The sequence below is a fragment of the Thunnus maccoyii genome, chromosome 9, assembly GCF_910596095.1.
Source record: "Thunnus maccoyii chromosome 9, fThuMac1.1, whole genome shotgun sequence".
NCBI classification, from domain to species: domain Eukaryota; kingdom Metazoa; phylum Chordata; class Actinopteri; order Scombriformes; family Scombridae; genus Thunnus; species Thunnus maccoyii.
In genome coordinates, this window is record NC_056541.1 from 12,770,033 (window position 1) to 12,787,615 (window position 17,583).

A 17,583-nucleotide genomic window follows, 5' to 3' on the forward strand; every position below is an offset into this window, starting at 1 on the left:
CTCAATTTCAAATTAGTGATATTTAAATCAAATACCATTAATTCTTCTGGTGGATATTGGACATGGCATGTAGAATATGTGGGATACTGTAGAACCGCGGGACGCTCATTACACTGTAACACACCGGAAAATACACTCAGTGTACAGTGTGGTGCAATTCATATTATAAGGTGTAATCTGATGTCTTTGTCTTCATTCCTCGTAACCTACATTTAAATCACTGTGCTGTCCCACTCAAACCTCTGACTACTTTCTTCATCTTCCCACTTCCTTCTTCCCCCTCCCTCACCACTGCCTGCCGGCCCCTCAGGAGTTCTCCCACTTTGTCATGCTCTCTCCCTGCTGAGGCTGCAATTTCAATCCACAGCAGTAAACACACACACACACACACACACACACTTTAGCACACAATTCATCATGGCTGTCAGTATAGAGCTGCTGAGCACGCATTTACTGTAGCCTCAACTTGCACTTTAGGCTTGAACACAGACAGACAGACAGACAGACACGCACACACAGTGAAGTGACGAAGTCTGTCGAGTTGGAAGGTTGTGACGCAAGTGTCTCTGTATGAGGGTGTCTTAAAGAATGTTTTCCTTTTTTAAATATTCGCCCCCATCACAGCAGCCCTACAGGAAATAGCACTGCGCATACATCCTGTCAGCATCAGTGTAGGCCTCGCGCCCCCACCACCACCCACACACACACACACTCCCTCGTACTGTTTCATCACAACCTCTGTTGCATTTGTCATAGATCATTATCCAAACAGACTATCCCTGATTCATAAAGTTTGTCAGAAATTACCCTGAAAACCCTGAACAATGGTGAATGATTTCAGAGGTGACTCAATCGCTCGCTTTCATTTTTCATTTGTTTCTTGATCTTTCCCATGATAGCAAATCGTTGTGTGGGTGTGATATTGTTGATGTTTTGTTGTCCTAGGACAGGAAATTTAACCTTTACATCGACATCCAGCTTGGTGCTGGCTGTGCGTAAGGCATGAATGACAAAAAAGGCAACTGTGAGCAGAATTATCACACGTGACTGACTTGTAGACTTGATGACTTGGAGGTGGTGGAGATCATGACAGGACTTCTTGCGTAAACAGAGGTGACTATTTTTGAATTAGAGACAGCTTATGTCATCAAAATGTACAGAGGCCATACTGTAGGTAGAAGGAAACTAAAAATGACCAAGTGGTGAGGGGGTTGCAGGGAAAGGGTGACTTCAGAGTGATAAGGACATCACAAGTGATGCAAATGTGCCATCACGCAGTTCCTGTGAATGAATATATGACTAAATAAACATTAAAAGAAACCCTGATCAAAACATCTGCTGCTAGCTTTTGACCCTCCACGTCTACCCTCCTCCTCCCACAGGGGGATTATCCAGGATTAATTGGTTGGCTGGGGCCATTAATCTCAGAGAAACACTGTAATCCAGAGAGATTTACCTCATCCCTGATTCCTCTTATAAACGCCCACGTGACAACGCCTCCTCCCCATTCAGGAGAAACGTGTCCCTGCTGGGGTCTGATCAATGATGTGCTTTGGCGAGTCGGTGCTTATTGTTACGGAAAGTTGAGTGGTTTCTGGGGAATTTCTACTGCATGTGTGTATTTAACGCTCTGGTTGTATTACACCACAAACTTTCTGTTTTATGAGTGTTTGATTCACCATGATTCACACTGTCAGTTTTCTGTCATTGTTAAAAGATAAAAAAGATACTTATTAAACCCACATAGACACCCTTGTGTATTTTATGCTTCATGTAACCAAATTTACATGAAGCCATCATATTTTCTCACTTCCACGTTCTTTCTAGACGTGACTTGGCCGTTTGTGCTGGGAAATTTATTTCACCACAGAGAAAAGTATCCAGTGTCAGGTGAGTAAACCCTTCCTGTCAAAGTGTGTATTTACTGTATACAGAATATTCATCACACCGTTTTCTGTGTGATCCTCCTTCTCCTCGGCTACTCCGTGGCTCTCCACCGATTCATCATCATTCTACAAAGAAAAATCACAAGTCAAGACTGAAATCAAACAAGCAACGTGAAAACTTGCCTACCGTGTGCCCTTTATGTGTGTTTACAAAGTTAACCCCTGAGGATTTTTGGGCTTGGGTAACTGACATTGCTTCCCAGATGGAGTGACGTTACTTTCAGAGAAATATTGTGTAGTAAGTCCAATTGAAAATAATGAGCCTATTGATAAATCTATTGTAGCTTCATATGACCTATAGCTAAGCCTTTTAAATCATGATTCAATCCTCAGACTATATGACTACACGACCACTTCCTTCGTCTTGCATCACTTAGTCTGTCATGCTCTCTGACTGTTCCGTGTCACCTCTTTCACCTCCACCCTTCCTGCCAACCCTCTCGTCCTCTCTTTCTCCCCGCCGCCCACGTAACTGTCTCTCACCCCAGAACAACTGTGAGGCCCATGCTCGCTGCTATGCTCAGAGCTGAAATCATGGCGATGACTGGCACCAGCAGGTCCTCGGTTGTTTGAAAAGGTGAGTAGTTGTCTCCGGGAGGCGGGGGGGGCGGAGTGATGAGAGGTCGGTGAGTTTGGGCAGGCAAACGGGTGACTGTGAAGAGGGAGGATGAGAAAAGGAGAAAGATGTGTTAATTGAATTGAAAAGTAAAATATATATATTTAATCTTATATGTAATATGAAGAGGGGTTTTCATTTGTGACCAACCTCCAAACAAACACACAGTAGGCCATGGACTCCCTTTAGAAAGGACTTTCCCTCATATTTAAAGATTTATTGTGTTAATTTAGTCGGCTATTGCTGGAATTTATTTCCATTTATTTATTTTATTTATGTATTTTTATATATTTTACATTCTTTGCATTATGTTTTTACTATTTTTAGTTTGTAAAACAATTTTATTTTAAAATTTATAGCACATTATATAACAGGTAAACTAAATGTGCTTTTATATTTAAATCCATACTGCACTAACATGTACAGACAAATATAATGAATGAAATGCAAGAACATGCAACCAGCAGCAGAGGAAAAGAGAAAAACCACCCATCCTCCAAAACATATCGACACACCCTGCCCACAGACACAAACCACAAACAGACATATGTAAAACACACAGACACACACGCACACACACACATAGTTACTAATCATAAACTTGAGAAAATAGAAGTGTATGAAGTGAAAAATATTTTTTAAAAATGAACTGCTGTGTTCCTAATTTTGCTTGAGGCCTCCAGGCTTCCTTTAATATTCTGTCAGAAAACTCCAATTTAGGAGCCTTTTTTTACACTTGGACTTTTGTTCCATTTTACAGTTTTAAAGCAGCTAACAGATTTACAGATTTTTAAGTATTTGCATTCGGTGACAATTATTTAGAGTGGATTAAATTATAATTGGTGTCCATTTATGTAGCAACTTCTCCAAGGTACTAAATTAACTCTGATATGATGTCACCTTTTAGGCTCTTGGAGTTGAATTATCTGGGACACATTTGTGATGGTGAATCTTAACGTTGTACCGGTAAGTGGGAACGTGACTCGGTAGAAGTTGGTTCCGTTTCGGCCCAGCAGTGAGCATCGATATGTCCCCTGTTCATCCACATGGAGCTGATTTAAGATCACAGATGAGTCGGCTGTGACTACCAACGTTTTGAAGTCACTCTCAGCCAGCTGCACATATGAATTAGGAAGTGATAATGTAAGTTAGTGGGTGTAAAAGCTGGCAGACAAAATATAAATATGCATATTCGTAATGATACAGCTAAATAAGGGAACAAAATATTTGAGAATAAGGAAGTGTGCAAAGTGTTTAGAGAGTGGTATGTCATCATATTGTGTCATCATTGAGAAAGAGGAAGTGATGACAGAGAGACCTTTTTGGTTCCAGGCAACCCAGGAGCCCAGGAGTAGTGGTACTCTGGTTTTCCCAACAGAAGACGATGCCATGGGAGGAAACAGTTCAACACTGCCTGGCCTCCCTCCTCAGCCTGCACTGGGTACTCTGGAGAAAGTGTGAGGGAGGGGGGAAAGGAGAGAGAGCATGAGAGAGACGCTTCATTCATCTGCATCAGGATTACTTGAATAATCTTTTTCATTAGCCTTGCACATGGACAGGCAGCAGCGGAGCCTCCGTTAAGAACACATTTACTTACTCATGACTACATGTGTCCACGCAGAATGGCCCACCACATAGGTACGACTCCCCCTTATCCACTCACCCGCTCAGCAACATACACACACGCACACACAATATCACACAAACAAACGAATAAATATGTACCACCACAATCCTGCTGGCCAGAGGGAGAGGGACAGATGTGTATCTTGTAGCGGCAAGAGATGCAATCCATTACTCTTCGATTCAGAAGCCCTGAGAACCATACCACACACACACACACACATGCACACACACGTGTCCTGCAAACATGTACTGTATGTTGTATGTAGGCTACACATTGTGCCTCCACAAGGATTTACAACAATGCAGTGGGAAGGATCAGACAGTAATAAACTTACCACACTTGTTAGGGCACAATCCTGAGGGAGAGACAAACAAATGATCTGAAACTAATGCATCTTGAACACAGCAATGACTTACAAAAAGTGCCCTGCCTCATGCTGTGCAGAACACTCACTGTTATTCATGCCAATTACCATCACGGATGAACGCGTCCAAGTGTTTTTCTAAGATCTTCCTGCCTTTCTCCATAATCTGAATGGCCTCAGATGTTACAGATCCTTTTAAAAAGAGCAGTTGTGTTAAAATAATTGAGTTTGTAATGAATACTGTGTCATATATGTGAAAATTCAATGATGATACAGGGGAATAATTACATGAGCTTAGTATTTTGCTCTAAATTTTGTCCCAAGTTTCCATCCTCTGTGTATCAACTTGGAATTAATAGTCATGATAATTTTTTTTTCTTTGTTTCTCACCAGTGTGCGTGGTTTTCAGGAAGCGGTCAAATTCACTCTGGTACTCAGTTCTGGCTCTGTACAGAGTGGTGGGATCTGAGAATGGGAAACAGATGGTTATCTTTTACTTATTTTAATATTTCCCAGTATAGATATATAACTCATGCTTTTATCCAAAACAGAATGACAGCCATTGTATTATCATAAAATCATTCATAAAAAAAAAATCAAAAAATAACCAATAGCATGGAAAGTTAATCTTTCCCTGACAATGTCTTAGAAAGAAATGTTATGACAAGAAGACACAAGATGGAAGACAGCAGCTGTCCACAGTTATGTTATATCATGGTTAACCAGGTCTTGTTCTCACCAATGACTCCTCTTCGCTCCTGGCTAGTCTCCCTGTAGGTCACATAGGCATGGTCACAAATCTTTTTCAGTTCAATCTGGTCGTTAACGGTAGGACCAGACAGGACAAAGTCCTCATGTAGGAGCCTGATCCTGCGGTCACACTGCAGACAGGCCTTGGCTGCAGGGACACAGCACAGCAGGGACACAAGCATCAGCAGCATCTCCCCTCTGCACCGACAGCCAAGTCACTATAGGTTCTGAAATAGAGTTGCAATTATCATTGTTACTATTAACAACACCCTTAGTGTTATTGCAACCAGTACTACCACCTCTACAGCTGCTCTTACAACTACTTATATGACTATTAAACAAAGATAAAACTGAAGCAATTGTTTTTGGAGCCAAGGAACAATGATTAAAAGTCAGCACTCAGCTTCAATTGATAATGTTAAAAACCAGAAGTCAGAAATCTTGGTGTAGTCATGGACTCAAACCTGAATTTCAACAGCCATGTTAAGACAATTACAAAGTCAGCCTACTATCACCTAAAGAATATATCAAGATTTAAAGGACTTATGTCTCAGCAGGATTTGGAAAAACTTGTCCAAGCATTTATCATCAGTAGACTCGACTACTGTATCAGCCAGCTGCAGCTGACTCAGAACGCTGTTGCTCGAGAAGAAAGAGGATCATATCACTCACACAGTTCTCAGATCTTTACACTGGCTTCCTGTCTGTCAAAGAACTGATTAAAATACTGCTGTAGGTTTATAAACACTAAATGGTTTAGGGACAAAATACATTTCTGATCTGCTGCTATGTTATGAACCAGTCAAAACTAAACACAGAGAGGCAGCGTTCAGTTTTTATGCTCCACATATCTGGAGAAAACTCCCAGAAAACTGCAGGTCTGCTGCAACTCCTTGTTCTTTTAAATCAAGGCTGAAGACTTTTCTGTTTCCTGTTTGCTGCTGCCTTTTATTAAACGGAATTTGAGGATTAATATCTTAAACTGCACTGTAACTCCCGTTTTATCTCTTATTCTATTTTAGCTTTTTATTTCCAAATTTAACACTTTTTAATTGTATTTAAATGTCTTTTTACAATGTATTGTGTTGCTTTTATATCCTGTCTAGATGCGTTTTATGCTCTATGTAAAGCACTTTGAATTGCCTTGTTGTTGAAATGTGCTATACAGATAAACTTGCCTTGCCTTACTGTTACTTCTGATACCACAAGTACTAATGTTACTCTAAAAACTCATATCTCTAGGTAACTACCTCCATGTGTGGATCAACCTGCTAGTTGGATCCAGGGGAGTAGAACTGCTTTTGGGACCCTGTGTTTTCTGTCAATTGGGCTGTGATAGTTTCACTGAACATAATAAGATTAAGGAATATGCACCATGTTAGCACAACATAAACAAGAATGATTAAGATCTTTCAACTGGATTTTGACACAAGGCCGCTCTACAAGACAGGGCTAAAAGATTAATGCAGAGCCTGCCATTGATGATATTATATTGTAGAAATGCAAAATAAGATAAGGTAAGATTCGAATTTATTGATGCCTAGAGGCAAAATTCAGTGTTGGAAACAAGGTGACAGATAAGAACTAGGAGTAATAAACACAACAAAATAAAAAGTCAAGTAAATGGAATTAAGTCTATATACATTATAAACATAAAACACATTACCACACTAGGCTACATGACCTGACTTTTGGGTTGTAAAAATACAAAAGTTGTATAATGGCTCTGGTAGATGTAGCTGTAGATATATACTGTATGTATATGTTAGACAAAATCAATCAAATATGCAGTAGTGTTATACAGTAGCAGTTAAAACAGACTAACAAACGTGTTGAATCACCAACACCTCTTGACATGCAGTGAACCTGGGACTTTTGGTGCCCCTGATACTGCTGGTACAAGCTACATTACTTGACCTAGTTCTACTGTTGCTGCAACTGTTGGCACTATTAGCTGATATTAAATGGAACAACAATCAGAAAACAACAACAACAACAACAACAACAACAACAACAACAACAACAAAACCCCTCTGCCTTGCCAAAGACAAAAGCCCGGATAAAAATACAGCCTATTGTGTGCTTTACCACGTTCTTTCATCATGCCACTCTGCTGCTGTATTTATGGCTTGTTGCTGTCACCCAGTGGTAGAAAACATGTAACAACACAGCAACATCATTATTTTGCTCTGGATGATCTCACCTCTCACAGCAGTAGCAGCAGCAGTTGTGCAATGTTTCCTCTATGCCAGCTGATTTGGCACCCCGTCCAGCGCAGTTAGTTTCTGGTGTTAATCACATATAAGCTGCAATAAAACTCACCATTCATACTTGTTTAAGACTTAAAGTTACTTAAAAATAAAAATTAGCTTGATAATTTATATATATTCACGGTATTTTGTAATAAAAACCAAAAAAAAAGGAATTGTAATGCTTGATTGACGAATTGATATTTGAATTGTTGCCATGGGCAACGCCATATGGATTAAAATTGTGGTAATATGGTAAACATTAGTGTATCCATTTTATTTCTTCCCTTCTATCCTTCCTATTTGCAAGTTTAAACCTAAAACTGTGGGTTTGACGATGTCAGTTCCTAACAGGGCTAAGTTGTTGTAGAGTTGGTTGCTCTATTTGAAATGAATCATGAACCTGAACGCTAACTAGTTCCCACACTACATTTCCCAGAAGCCCACCGGATAGAGTAAGGTGTGATTGACAGATGCGCGGACGAATCCCTTTTCAGCTTGCTGTTGTTGGGCGGGATCATAGAACTTCAAACCGCTCTGCAGCTGCGCAGTAGACTCCTGCGCTCACAGCTGTACAGTGTACACAATGACCCGAGAGAGTCAAGTGCTGAGGTAAGACAACTCTTTTTTTTTTATTATCCTTGCGCTATAAACGACGATTTGAATGTATTTACTAACTTATTTGCATAAACAACTCAGCCAGTAACTGTGGACATGACCGGTTAGAAACCTAATTCGTGACAACCGGTACAACCGGTTACAGTGTCACTGTATTGTCCTGATACAGCGTCAACACACAGACGTGTCGACGAGTGCTTGCGAGTTATCGATCTGGTACATCGGGAATGTTTGTGTCACCTTGACACTCTGGTGGAAAATTATTACACAATAACCCGCTTCTGGAGGCGCTGTTCCTGCCCACTGGGGGCATTTTGCGACCAGTCAGCGAAGTCAGACGAATGTTTTCCACTTTAAGTTTGTGTTGTTTTAGGGGTTTAACTACAACTAGCACTAACCAAACAACTAGAGTCGTGTGCATATCTGTGTTTATGAACTGGCTGCTCAATAAGAAAACATTTTACAGTTTACAGCTTGCTGTTTCTTCACTGAACAGAATGGTCATTTGCTGCTGTATATCTAAACAGTATGAACTTTGCGTTGCATACAGTTGGTCCCCAAAATCAACAAAATTAAAATGTTTTCCTGTCACAATGTAGAGGCTTCATGGACTTAAAGGCCCTAAAGAGTGCCACCATCAGTACTCAATTTGAACCATGACTACATCCTAAACCACTTTTAGGATCTTTATAAATAGTTAGTACATTGTGTGTAGTTATAGGACAGCTTCCTTAAAAAGCAGTGGGAGCTAAAATCTAGGACTTCAGATGTAGGAAAGTTCAAATCACAGCACAGTGTGATGTGGAATTGTTTGTGCTATTAAGGGAATTAAAATTCCCAGCACAATAACCCAAGTTAGAAGTGGTCCAGAAGGGGGATCCCATAATAATAAAGGGGAAAATCTTGACCAAAAACTGTAGGGATGTGTTTTCAGGCACAGGGTGGGCACTGAGATGCTAATGTTGTATCAGATACACAAATAAGGGGGGAATTTATCATACTAACAAGATGTTGTAGAGGGTTGTCTGCGATGAACACACATATGAGGTTCATAATCTCATTCCAGCAAAGCCTTATGTAAATTAGCATAAAGAGGAAGGATTATCACGCGAAAGTCTGTCTGTGGGGTGCTGGTTAAAGCACATTGCACAGTCCTGTGAAAAACAGGAACCCACATTTTGCAGGGTATGCATGTGCAAGGTTTCCATCCCTCCCTCCCTGCTGCATTGCTTCAAACCTTTATCAGAAGCAGAAGAAGAATGTTGAGCTGGGGCATAATGATACCTGTGGGGAAGTTAAATAGGGTTCTGTTAATGATTGGCCTCTGCTATATCTGAAAACTGTAGGCTTGCTGCAGTATTGTTATTTGAGGGCAGCTACTCATAAATATTATTTACTCATGTCAACGGTGCTCTTACTTGAGAGATAAAGATAATTGAACCCCGCTGACATGGTGTTTCTCAGAACATAGCCTGTTTTTATGGTATCATGGGTTCTCTTACCAGCAGTGCCACCTGCCTTTTACCAGATTAAAGCCTCTGTGCTCCCCCCCTCTCTCTCTCTCTCTCTGCTGGACGCAGCTGCAGCTGAACTATGCTGCAGGATAAAAGTAACACCAAATGTATTTGGTACACTTGGGGCAGTGACATAAAGCTTTTTGGAAAGATGGTTAACACATAGAATATACTGAGGTGATATAGCTGCATATATAAAAGTGTAGTTGGGTACAAAAATAACACATTTGTACAGAATCATTGTACTATAACTTTTGTATTGTTTTTTACAAATTAGCAGGAAACTGAAGGTGAGTGAAAATTTGAATAAGGATAGACTGCAGTGTGGAAAACTCCAAAGCTATTTATAATCATAGTTCCTGGAGACTGTCATTAAAAACTGGATTGTCAAGCAAATAGCCTGTGCTATTGGGGTTACAATAGCACAGGATATGTCCTACTCTGATTATTTGGAGTTTAAACAGTCAATATAAGATGTTGTTACTTCACAGATACAGTACAGTGTTGCATTAATGCATTCTCTCATACCCACTGGACATTTATTTGTTGATCAGTGCATGACATAATAGGCCGATAATTTTCTGACATTTGGTTTTACACATCATGCCATAGTTTATCTGAATATTGAACTCTGTCTTTCTCTCTGTCAAGGTTGGACAAATCAGCAATCATTCAGAAATGGAGACATTGCTAAAGATAGGCAGGTAGACACCCCTCCATCTCTCTACTGCCGGTGTGAAGTGGATATATTCCAGACATTTTCCCCAACACTGACAGCAAGTTAACTACAGCTGTCCATTTCCGTCACGCCTCCCTCCAACCTGCCTCTCTTCACACCTCACTGCCAAAAGTCCTCAGTATGTACCAGATTGTTCCAGTGGCTCCTGGGGAGCAGCAAATGGCGGGGGGGCCTGGTGGATCGCCATTAAAGAAGAAGCTAGCTCATGAAGGTCGGCCCCTGGTAATGGCAGGCATGTTGGGCTGTGTGTTGGTGCTGGCTGCCGTGGTTGCCTGGTGTTACTACTCGGCGTCTCTCCGTAAAGCCCAGCTGCTGAAGACTGAGCTGCTGGACCTCGACAAGGATGGCTTTGTCATTCGTAACCAGGCGGGGGCTGTCATCTTCACCATGACCTTCAGGTGGGTTCACTGTGGGGCCTCTTTTGACTTAAGTATGTAAGGGAGATTATCCTGCTCATATGGCTGCCATCCTATATTAAATACAACCACTGTGAAAATAATAATAACCCTTAACATATATCACTGTTTTTGCCTCAGCACAGTTGCTCCTTGTCTGCTGTGCCGTACTAAAGGCTGCCTGTCTGCAATGTGTGGATGGATAATGGAAAGCTAGACTAGACAGACACATGATTACACCCTTTGGGTCCTTTTAGTCCTTTATCAGCATAGCTCTCAAAGACAGAAATAGCCCATGGTACAATCCCTACACTTGTAGAGAAATGGAATGGAGCATTCAATCTTTTGTGATTGTATTTATAATTGTTTTTATGTATTCTGTTGTATTATTCTAACAACATTTTGGTGAGCCTGATATGTTCTCAGCAATACAGAAATATAACTTGCTGCTAATAATACTAGCTCAGTTAGTGCTGTGCTTAACCAGTTCTTTTGTGTTTTCTCCCCCTCTGTAAATGCTCTGTCCCAGGTCTAGCACTCTGGATTTGGACTCCTGCTCAAAGGAGGGAAATATTCTGAGCTGCACTCAGTCAGAGTCTGGCAAGCTCAACTTCTTTATCCAGACGGTTCGACCAAAGGACACAGTGATGTGTTACCGCGTTCGCTGGGAGGAACTGGAAAATGTACCCTCAGTGGAGCACGCCATGGCTTATAATGGCTCTCATTGGTACGGAGGGGCAGAGTCAGCAACACAGCACTGGCCAGTCAAGATCCAGGGCGAGGTCGAACCGCTGCCTTTTATCACCAGTGATGTCTACTCGAATCGTAATGCTTTTGGGGGAATCCTAGAGCGTTATTGGCTGTCATCGAATGCAACTGCTATTAAGATTAATGACTCAGTGCCGTTCCATTTGGGCTGGTCAGAGAAGGACAGGACACTGAGGTTCCAGGCCAGGTACCAGGAGTCTCCATTCAGACCACTAGAGGGACTGCAAGCCTTACCTGAACTCAGCTATAGAGTGTGTGTGGGGTCAGATGTTACCTCTATTCACAAATACATGGTGAGTGTAGACAACATACAGTACACCATCATCTTGTTTTTTATTTTTTTATTTTTTAGTGATTTAAAGCAATAACAATTACAGTAACTACAAATAGCAATTAAACCTTAGAATTGACTCCTTGATGTTTTTTTTTGAAGCATATTCCAAGTATGTGGGGCTCAGTAAGAGAAAGCAGATCTTTCTAACTCTATGAATTTTTGGCACCTGCAGGGTGAGCAGTGTCTGTGAGAGGGTACAATAGCTGCCAACATTCCAAGAAAGGGAACAGGGGGAGGGGGGAAGGGGGTATTTATTTAGCTTTGTAAATAAATAGGAACAAATGCTGATCCCTCCTTGTTGACAGAGCAGGCAAGCCAGTTTTTTTTTGTAAAGTAGACAATGGTGTGTCCCATAACTCTCCGGTAATGAATCTTAATGTGGAGTGATATACTGCATCTAAAGGTTTGAGAGGGGAACTGGCCGCCTGCCCATAAATAATAATAATCCCTGTAATCCAATACAGAGAGGGAAACTGCTTCAACAGTTCTTTTTCTTGTGAATAAAGGAAAACAAAAAGCCCAAATTCAATCTCAGCTTTGATAACAACATATCAGTTTTGACTTTAAAAGTAAGTTTTTCATTTATAGTATTGCACTGTCTATATTATGGTTTGTTGAGAGCAAAATCTTATTTCCTGTATAACTTATATATAAGAGTAGTGTAATGAAGGTCTAACTTAGTATGTGTTTAACTAAAAGTTGTAAATTCTGGCATGTTTGCTAGTTAATATTTTTCTGGTGCACTTGGATGTGACACTGAACTGACAGAATGAGACCAAATTCTGAAACAGCTTCCCTGCTTGGAAAGTACAATATGGCACAGCAAAATGAAGTCAAGCAAAATTGGAGTGAGGATGATGGAAAATTACACAGCCAAACTAAAGTGTTAACTGACAGTCATATTCATCTGATTGGTGATGTATTATTAACTGCTATAAAGTACTGGGAAGGTCAAAGTCAAACAATTTGATCTTTTATTTTCCGTAGAGCTGAACAGTGAGTAGATAAATTGTTTAGTCTGTTGACTGAAAATTAAGTGAAGTCATTAGTCAATAAAATTGAATAATAAATATTGTTAGTTGCAGCTCTAATGCATGGCTTAAGATACGAAAACCTGAATCAGATTTGTTTTGATTTCACACTTATTTAAACTAAATAAATCAAATACAAAAGTGCTTTCCCACTGTGCAGGCTTTGATGGAAAAAAAACAACTGTTGATGTGAATATCTCTTTAGTAACTCTCTGTTCTGTATGTTTTGCTCAGGTGCGTCGGTATTTCACAAAGCCTATCAAGGTCCCATCACCTGAAGTGTTCAAATACCCTGTGTGGTCCACCTGGGCTCTCTACAAGACGGCTGTCACTCAGGAGAAGCTGCTGCGCTACGCCGCTAACATCACCAAGCATGGCTTTACGTGCTCCCATCTGGAGCTGGACGACTGCTACACCGCAGACTATGGAGAGTTTGAATTTGACCCTCAGAAGTTCCCCAATGCCAGCGGGATGTTTGACAAACTCAGAGAGGATGGGTTTCAAGTGTCGCTCTGGACACATCCTTTTATCAACTATGACTCCATTAATTTTGGCGTTGCTGTAAAGAAAGGACTGTTTGTGAGGGAGCTGGATGGTGAGCTGCCTGCTCTAGTTCGCTGGTGGAACGGTATTGGAGGAATCTTGGACTTTACCAACCCAGAAGCACGTGAGTGGTATTCCTCACATCTGCGCATGCTCAAAACACGCTATGATGTAATCTCCTTTAAGTTTGATGCAGGAGAGACAAGCTACCTCCCACGCCAGTTTAGCACCCTGGTCCCGCTGTCTGACCCCTCCACCTTCACCCGCCGCTACACAGAAATGGCTATACCGTTCAGTGAGCGTGCAGAGCTGAGGGTGGGTTATCAGAGTCAGAATATCTCCTGTTTCTTCAGGATTATTGACAGAGACTCTGTGTGGGGTTATGAGCTGGGCCTCAAGTCCATCATCCCGACTGTTCTGACTATTAGCATCCTGGGCTACCAGTTTGTCTTGCCTGATATGATAGGAGGGAACGCATACCCCAACCGCACGGCAGGTATGTAACTCCACAACATATGGCCACAGAAAGTTTAAGGGTCGAAAAAAAGTTGTGTTAAAAATACACATTGAGCTTTGATAATATTTCTGTGTTGTATTTTAGGTGGTTTAGATGGCAGAAATGATCTGCCAGACAGAGAGCTGTACATCAGATGGTTGGAGCTGTCTGCTTTCATGCCTGCTATGCAGTTTTCTATACCACCATGGGCCTATGACGATGAGGTGAGTAAAGTGAACCAGTGAATATGTTGTATAGATTGAAAAAGATAATGTATTACAGGATATTTTTCTGTTCTATTGAATCCAACAGTGCAAGACTTAATTAATAAGATGAGACAAAATAAAGACACTATAAGTACATTTTTAATCTGATCTTTCAAATTATTCTGGAGGGATACATTTTTGTTTGTAGCAGCATATGTGTTGATACTACCACTGGGGGTTTCTTAAAGGTTACACTTTGAAGTTCTACACGTTGTGACTTTAGATCATTTCAGTGTATGAGATATTATTTTCAGTCTGGTTTATTTTCATACCATACTGGAATAAGTGAAACCCAAACCATGACCATTGGCTTAAACATATAAAACTACCAGAACAGCCCTTTAATGTGTTTTGGTGCCAGATATCATCATCAACAACAACAACAAAACCCTCAGAAACTCTTCTAAATAACCATCCATCATACTACAGTGTCTGTAATGTGCCAGTAACCTATCTGTGCATTCACCTGCAGGTAGTGGAGATAGCACAGAAGTTCACAAAGCTCCATGAGTCTCTGGTGGCACCAAGGGTTCTCGAACTGGCAGGCGAGGTCCTTGATACAGGAGATCCAATCGTAAGGCCCCTCTGGTGGATCGCCAATGACGACGAAGCGGCCTATAAGATTGACTCCCAGTTCCTGATCGGGGATGACCTGATGGTGGCTCCGGTGTTGGAGCCAGGAAAGCAGGAGAGGGACATTTACCTGCCTGCAGGACGATGGAAAAGCTACAAGGGGGAACATTTTGATAAAGGCCCCATGTACCTCACTGACTACCCTGTGGACCTAGATGACATAGCTTACTTCACATGGGTTCACTGAAGACATTCAAGCATTAAGACACATAAACTCACACACATACACTTGTATGCACATGTACATTCTCGTGAGCACACATGCCAAGAGATAGCAGGTGATTAAATTTCAAAAGGGAAATGACCACTAGGGATCTGCTGCCACAGCAAAGTGCGATTTTTTTTTTTTTTTTTTTTTTTTAGTGAAGATTACACCTCATGTCTACTATGACCTTCTCTTGGTCTGGACTGCCGCCTGCAGATCCACCCAAAGAATTAGAATGAAACTTGAATTCACTTCTGATTCTCTTGCTCCATCCTTAAGGTGATCCTCATCCTCATGTGCCTTCCACAGCCAATAAAACCGATCTCAGATTGTATCTTCACTGCAGTCTTCCACCTAAAGGACATCAATATTACAAATTTTCTTCGAAGCTTGAGTCCCACAGCTAGAGTGGTTTTGGTTTTAGGGTGAGAGTAAGCTTTATTTCCTTCTGTGTGGATTTTATTTCAGTGTAGATAAAATAACTATGTGATAAGGTAACTGATATATGTCTTTTTTTGTGGCTTCATGGGGTTGGGCAATAAGATGGCAATAAATATACACTCTTGAGTTGGACAGATGCACCCCTGCTCAAAGTGCATACCTAACCCTATGTCACCATGGCAACTGCGGTATTGTAGAAGATTTTTATTTTCCTATGCTACCCAACTACCTATGGCTAAGCTAACATGCATTCATTTGCATTGCATTGAACAGACTTTTTTTCTTTTGATTTGTGGATAGTGTTTTAGTGTATATACAGTAAATTCATGTGTTGTAAATTTGGGGTACTTGTCATGATCTACAGGCTGCAAACATTTTTATGACAACATTCCTTGACCAGTGGTGCAATTCTGTCATTTCAGTGCCAAAATCTACTGATTTATCTTTTTTTTCCATCTGTACAAGTCTAATTCACAGCTCAGGGTAGATTTAAAAGGAAACATTTATTATTATGCTAACATGAATCCTGTTGATCCACAGAAAGAAAATAGATTTATTATACTACTGGTTTGCCTTGTAAAACATTGTTCTCAAAAATGCCATATTTTTTATGTGCCGTCCATGTCTGCCTTGTGACTTTCTTTGCCTTATCAGCTGAACAAAGGTATGCTAACCTTGGCGCAGAGAATCGGTAGAGTGATGAAGAACTCACCTCTGTACATGGTGAATTGCTTTATGCGTTGCACCTTTATGCTTTTAAGCTCTGACAGTGCCAAGTACATGTTGAGTTTTATTCCAAAATCTGCCAAATATATGTTTGTCTGCTCTTACAAAGTGATAGCCGGCATGAGAGTAAAGCACACTACTAAATGCCTTGCTTGAAAATAATTATACTACATAAGAGAATCATCACTGTTTTTGAAATGTTAAAGTTAGTATGTATCGGATTGTTATGTGATTATAGAATTTTTTTAGATTATTCTTATGGAATAGGATTTTAGAAGTTTTTTGTGTGTAGAAAAATGAAACAATCCTGCTTAAAATTGGTGCAGTGTGTTGCTTTCTTGCATTTTTGTCCCCAAACCAGATGGCGACAGTCATAAATAATCAAGCCTTACACACAGTGGGCCTGACTAATAAATTAGACATTTATTAGATATTTTTAATTGAAATTGAAGTATAAGTTTTAATTGTGTTTTAGGGAAGTATTTCCTGATTCCTTCTTGTTTTTTCACCTCTAAAAAGGGAAGTGTAATGATCTACAGAAGGTCAAAGAATGCTGTTCGCAGAGTGAGGTCCATAAAGAAATTGGTGTCCGAAAGTGTCGGGAAAGTGGTGTTGCATTGTACTGCAGTACTTTGTGTAAAAAGAAGCTTAAAACAGGGAGTCTGAAATCTTTATGTCTACTGGTGTGCTTTGTTAATCCTCAGGATCAACAACTAACCATATAATTTATTAATGTTCTCATGATTGTTCATACTACTACATGTACAGTTTTATCATGCACGTTATTATCTGTAAATAGTGATGTGAAATGCAGCTCGTAAGGAATAAAACAATTTAATGGTCAGTCATATTGTGGTTTTATTGAACAATGTTGATTTGTTGTCTGTTCAATGTAATTTACAGCTTTTACATTTTTATGAGCAGAGGCCAGCTGGCTGTGCTTCCCTCCGGTCATGCTGCGGCTACCGCTCCGTGGGACCGTAGGGTGAAACAGTCTGTCGAAGAGCTGCCACACTCGGCTGCACAAATAGGAAACACTTCGGCTGACGGGATGTATCACTCTGTTTGGAAAAACTTCTTCTTTTTGGTTTATAACGGCAGTTGGCAACCAGCGTATTACGTGCATTACCGCCACCTTCTGCTCCGGAGTGTGGACCAGAGATGAAATCCTACACATTAATCCTGTCTGTCCAATGAATTCATTAAAGTTTTAACGCTGAGAGAGAAAATGAAAAGGAACTGCTAATTATGAATCCTTGTGTTCCTACACTGTAGCTCCTCTTTAAACTCATTCATTCATATAATAAAAAACAAAAATAATA

General features: G+C 40.6%; 2 protein-coding genes across 4 annotated transcripts; one reads left to right on the forward strand and one right to left on the reverse strand.

Annotated features, from left to right (window-relative positions):
- Positions 1 to 724: 724 nt before the first annotated feature.
- LOC121903887 (izumo sperm-egg fusion protein 1) lies at positions 725 to 7,710 on the reverse strand. 3 transcript variants are annotated; one of them, XM_042421283.1, is made up of 10 exons: positions 7,507 to 7,707; positions 5,293 to 5,530; positions 4,944 to 5,018; positions 4,662 to 4,745; positions 4,524 to 4,544; positions 4,288 to 4,377; positions 3,881 to 4,008; positions 3,463 to 3,677; positions 2,430 to 2,598; positions 731 to 2,012 (listed from the first exon to the last, which is right to left on the reverse strand). In XM_042421283.1, exons 2-10 carry the CDS (start codon positions 5,492 to 5,494, stop codon positions 1,887 to 1,889), a joined length of 1,110 nt encoding a protein of 369 aa, XP_042277217.1. In that variant the 5' UTR covers positions 5,495 to 5,530; positions 7,507 to 7,707; the 3' UTR covers positions 731 to 1,886. The 3 variants fall into 3 exon arrangements, with proteins under 3 accessions (XP_042277218.1, XP_042277217.1, XP_042277219.1); XM_042421285.1 differs by having other exon boundaries at positions 1,887 to 2,012; positions 3,527 to 3,677; positions 7,507 to 7,698; XM_042421284.1 differs by lacking the exon at positions 4,288 to 4,377 and having other exon boundaries at positions 725 to 2,012; positions 7,507 to 7,710.
- Positions 7,711 to 8,065: 355 nt separating this feature from the next.
- Positions 8,066 to 17,141, forward strand: LOC121903886 (myogenesis-regulating glycosidase-like). Its single transcript, XM_042421282.1, has 6 exons — positions 8,066 to 8,164; positions 10,336 to 10,821; positions 11,348 to 11,879; positions 13,186 to 13,990; positions 14,096 to 14,214; positions 14,729 to 17,141. The coding sequence occupies exons 2-6, from the start codon at positions 10,544 to 10,546 to the stop codon at positions 15,074 to 15,076; spliced, it is 2,082 nt and encodes a 693-aa protein (XP_042277216.1). The 5' UTR covers positions 8,066 to 8,164; positions 10,336 to 10,543; the 3' UTR covers positions 15,077 to 17,141.
- The last annotated feature ends 442 nt before the right edge of the window (positions 17,142 to 17,583 follow it).

Bases quoted from the DNA above. Each gene is read 5' to 3' on its own strand.
- LOC121903887 (XM_042421283.1), bottom strand. From the start codon at position 5,494: ATGCTGCTGATGCTTGTGTCCCTGCTGTGCTGTGTCCCTGCAGCCAAG. The intron at 4,378-4,523 runs GTAAGTTTATTA...TATGGTTCTCAG, and splicing joins ATTGTGCCCTAACAAGTGTG to GGCTTCTGAATCGAAGAGTA. The intron at 2,013-2,429 runs GTGAGAGACAGT...TTTTCTTTGTAG, and splicing joins GGCCTCACAGTTGTTCTGGG to AATGATGATGAATCGGTGGA.
- LOC121903886 (XM_042421282.1), top strand. From the start codon at position 10,544: ATGTACCAGATTGTTCCAGTGGCTCCTGGGGAGCAGCAAATGGCGGGG. The intron at 10,822-11,347 runs GTGGGTTCACTG...GCTCTGTCCCAG, and splicing joins ATCTTCACCATGACCTTCAG to GTCTAGCACTCTGGATTTGG. The intron at 14,215-14,728 runs GTGAGTAAAGTG...ATTCACCTGCAG, and splicing joins CATGGGCCTATGACGATGAG to GTAGTGGAGATAGCACAGAA.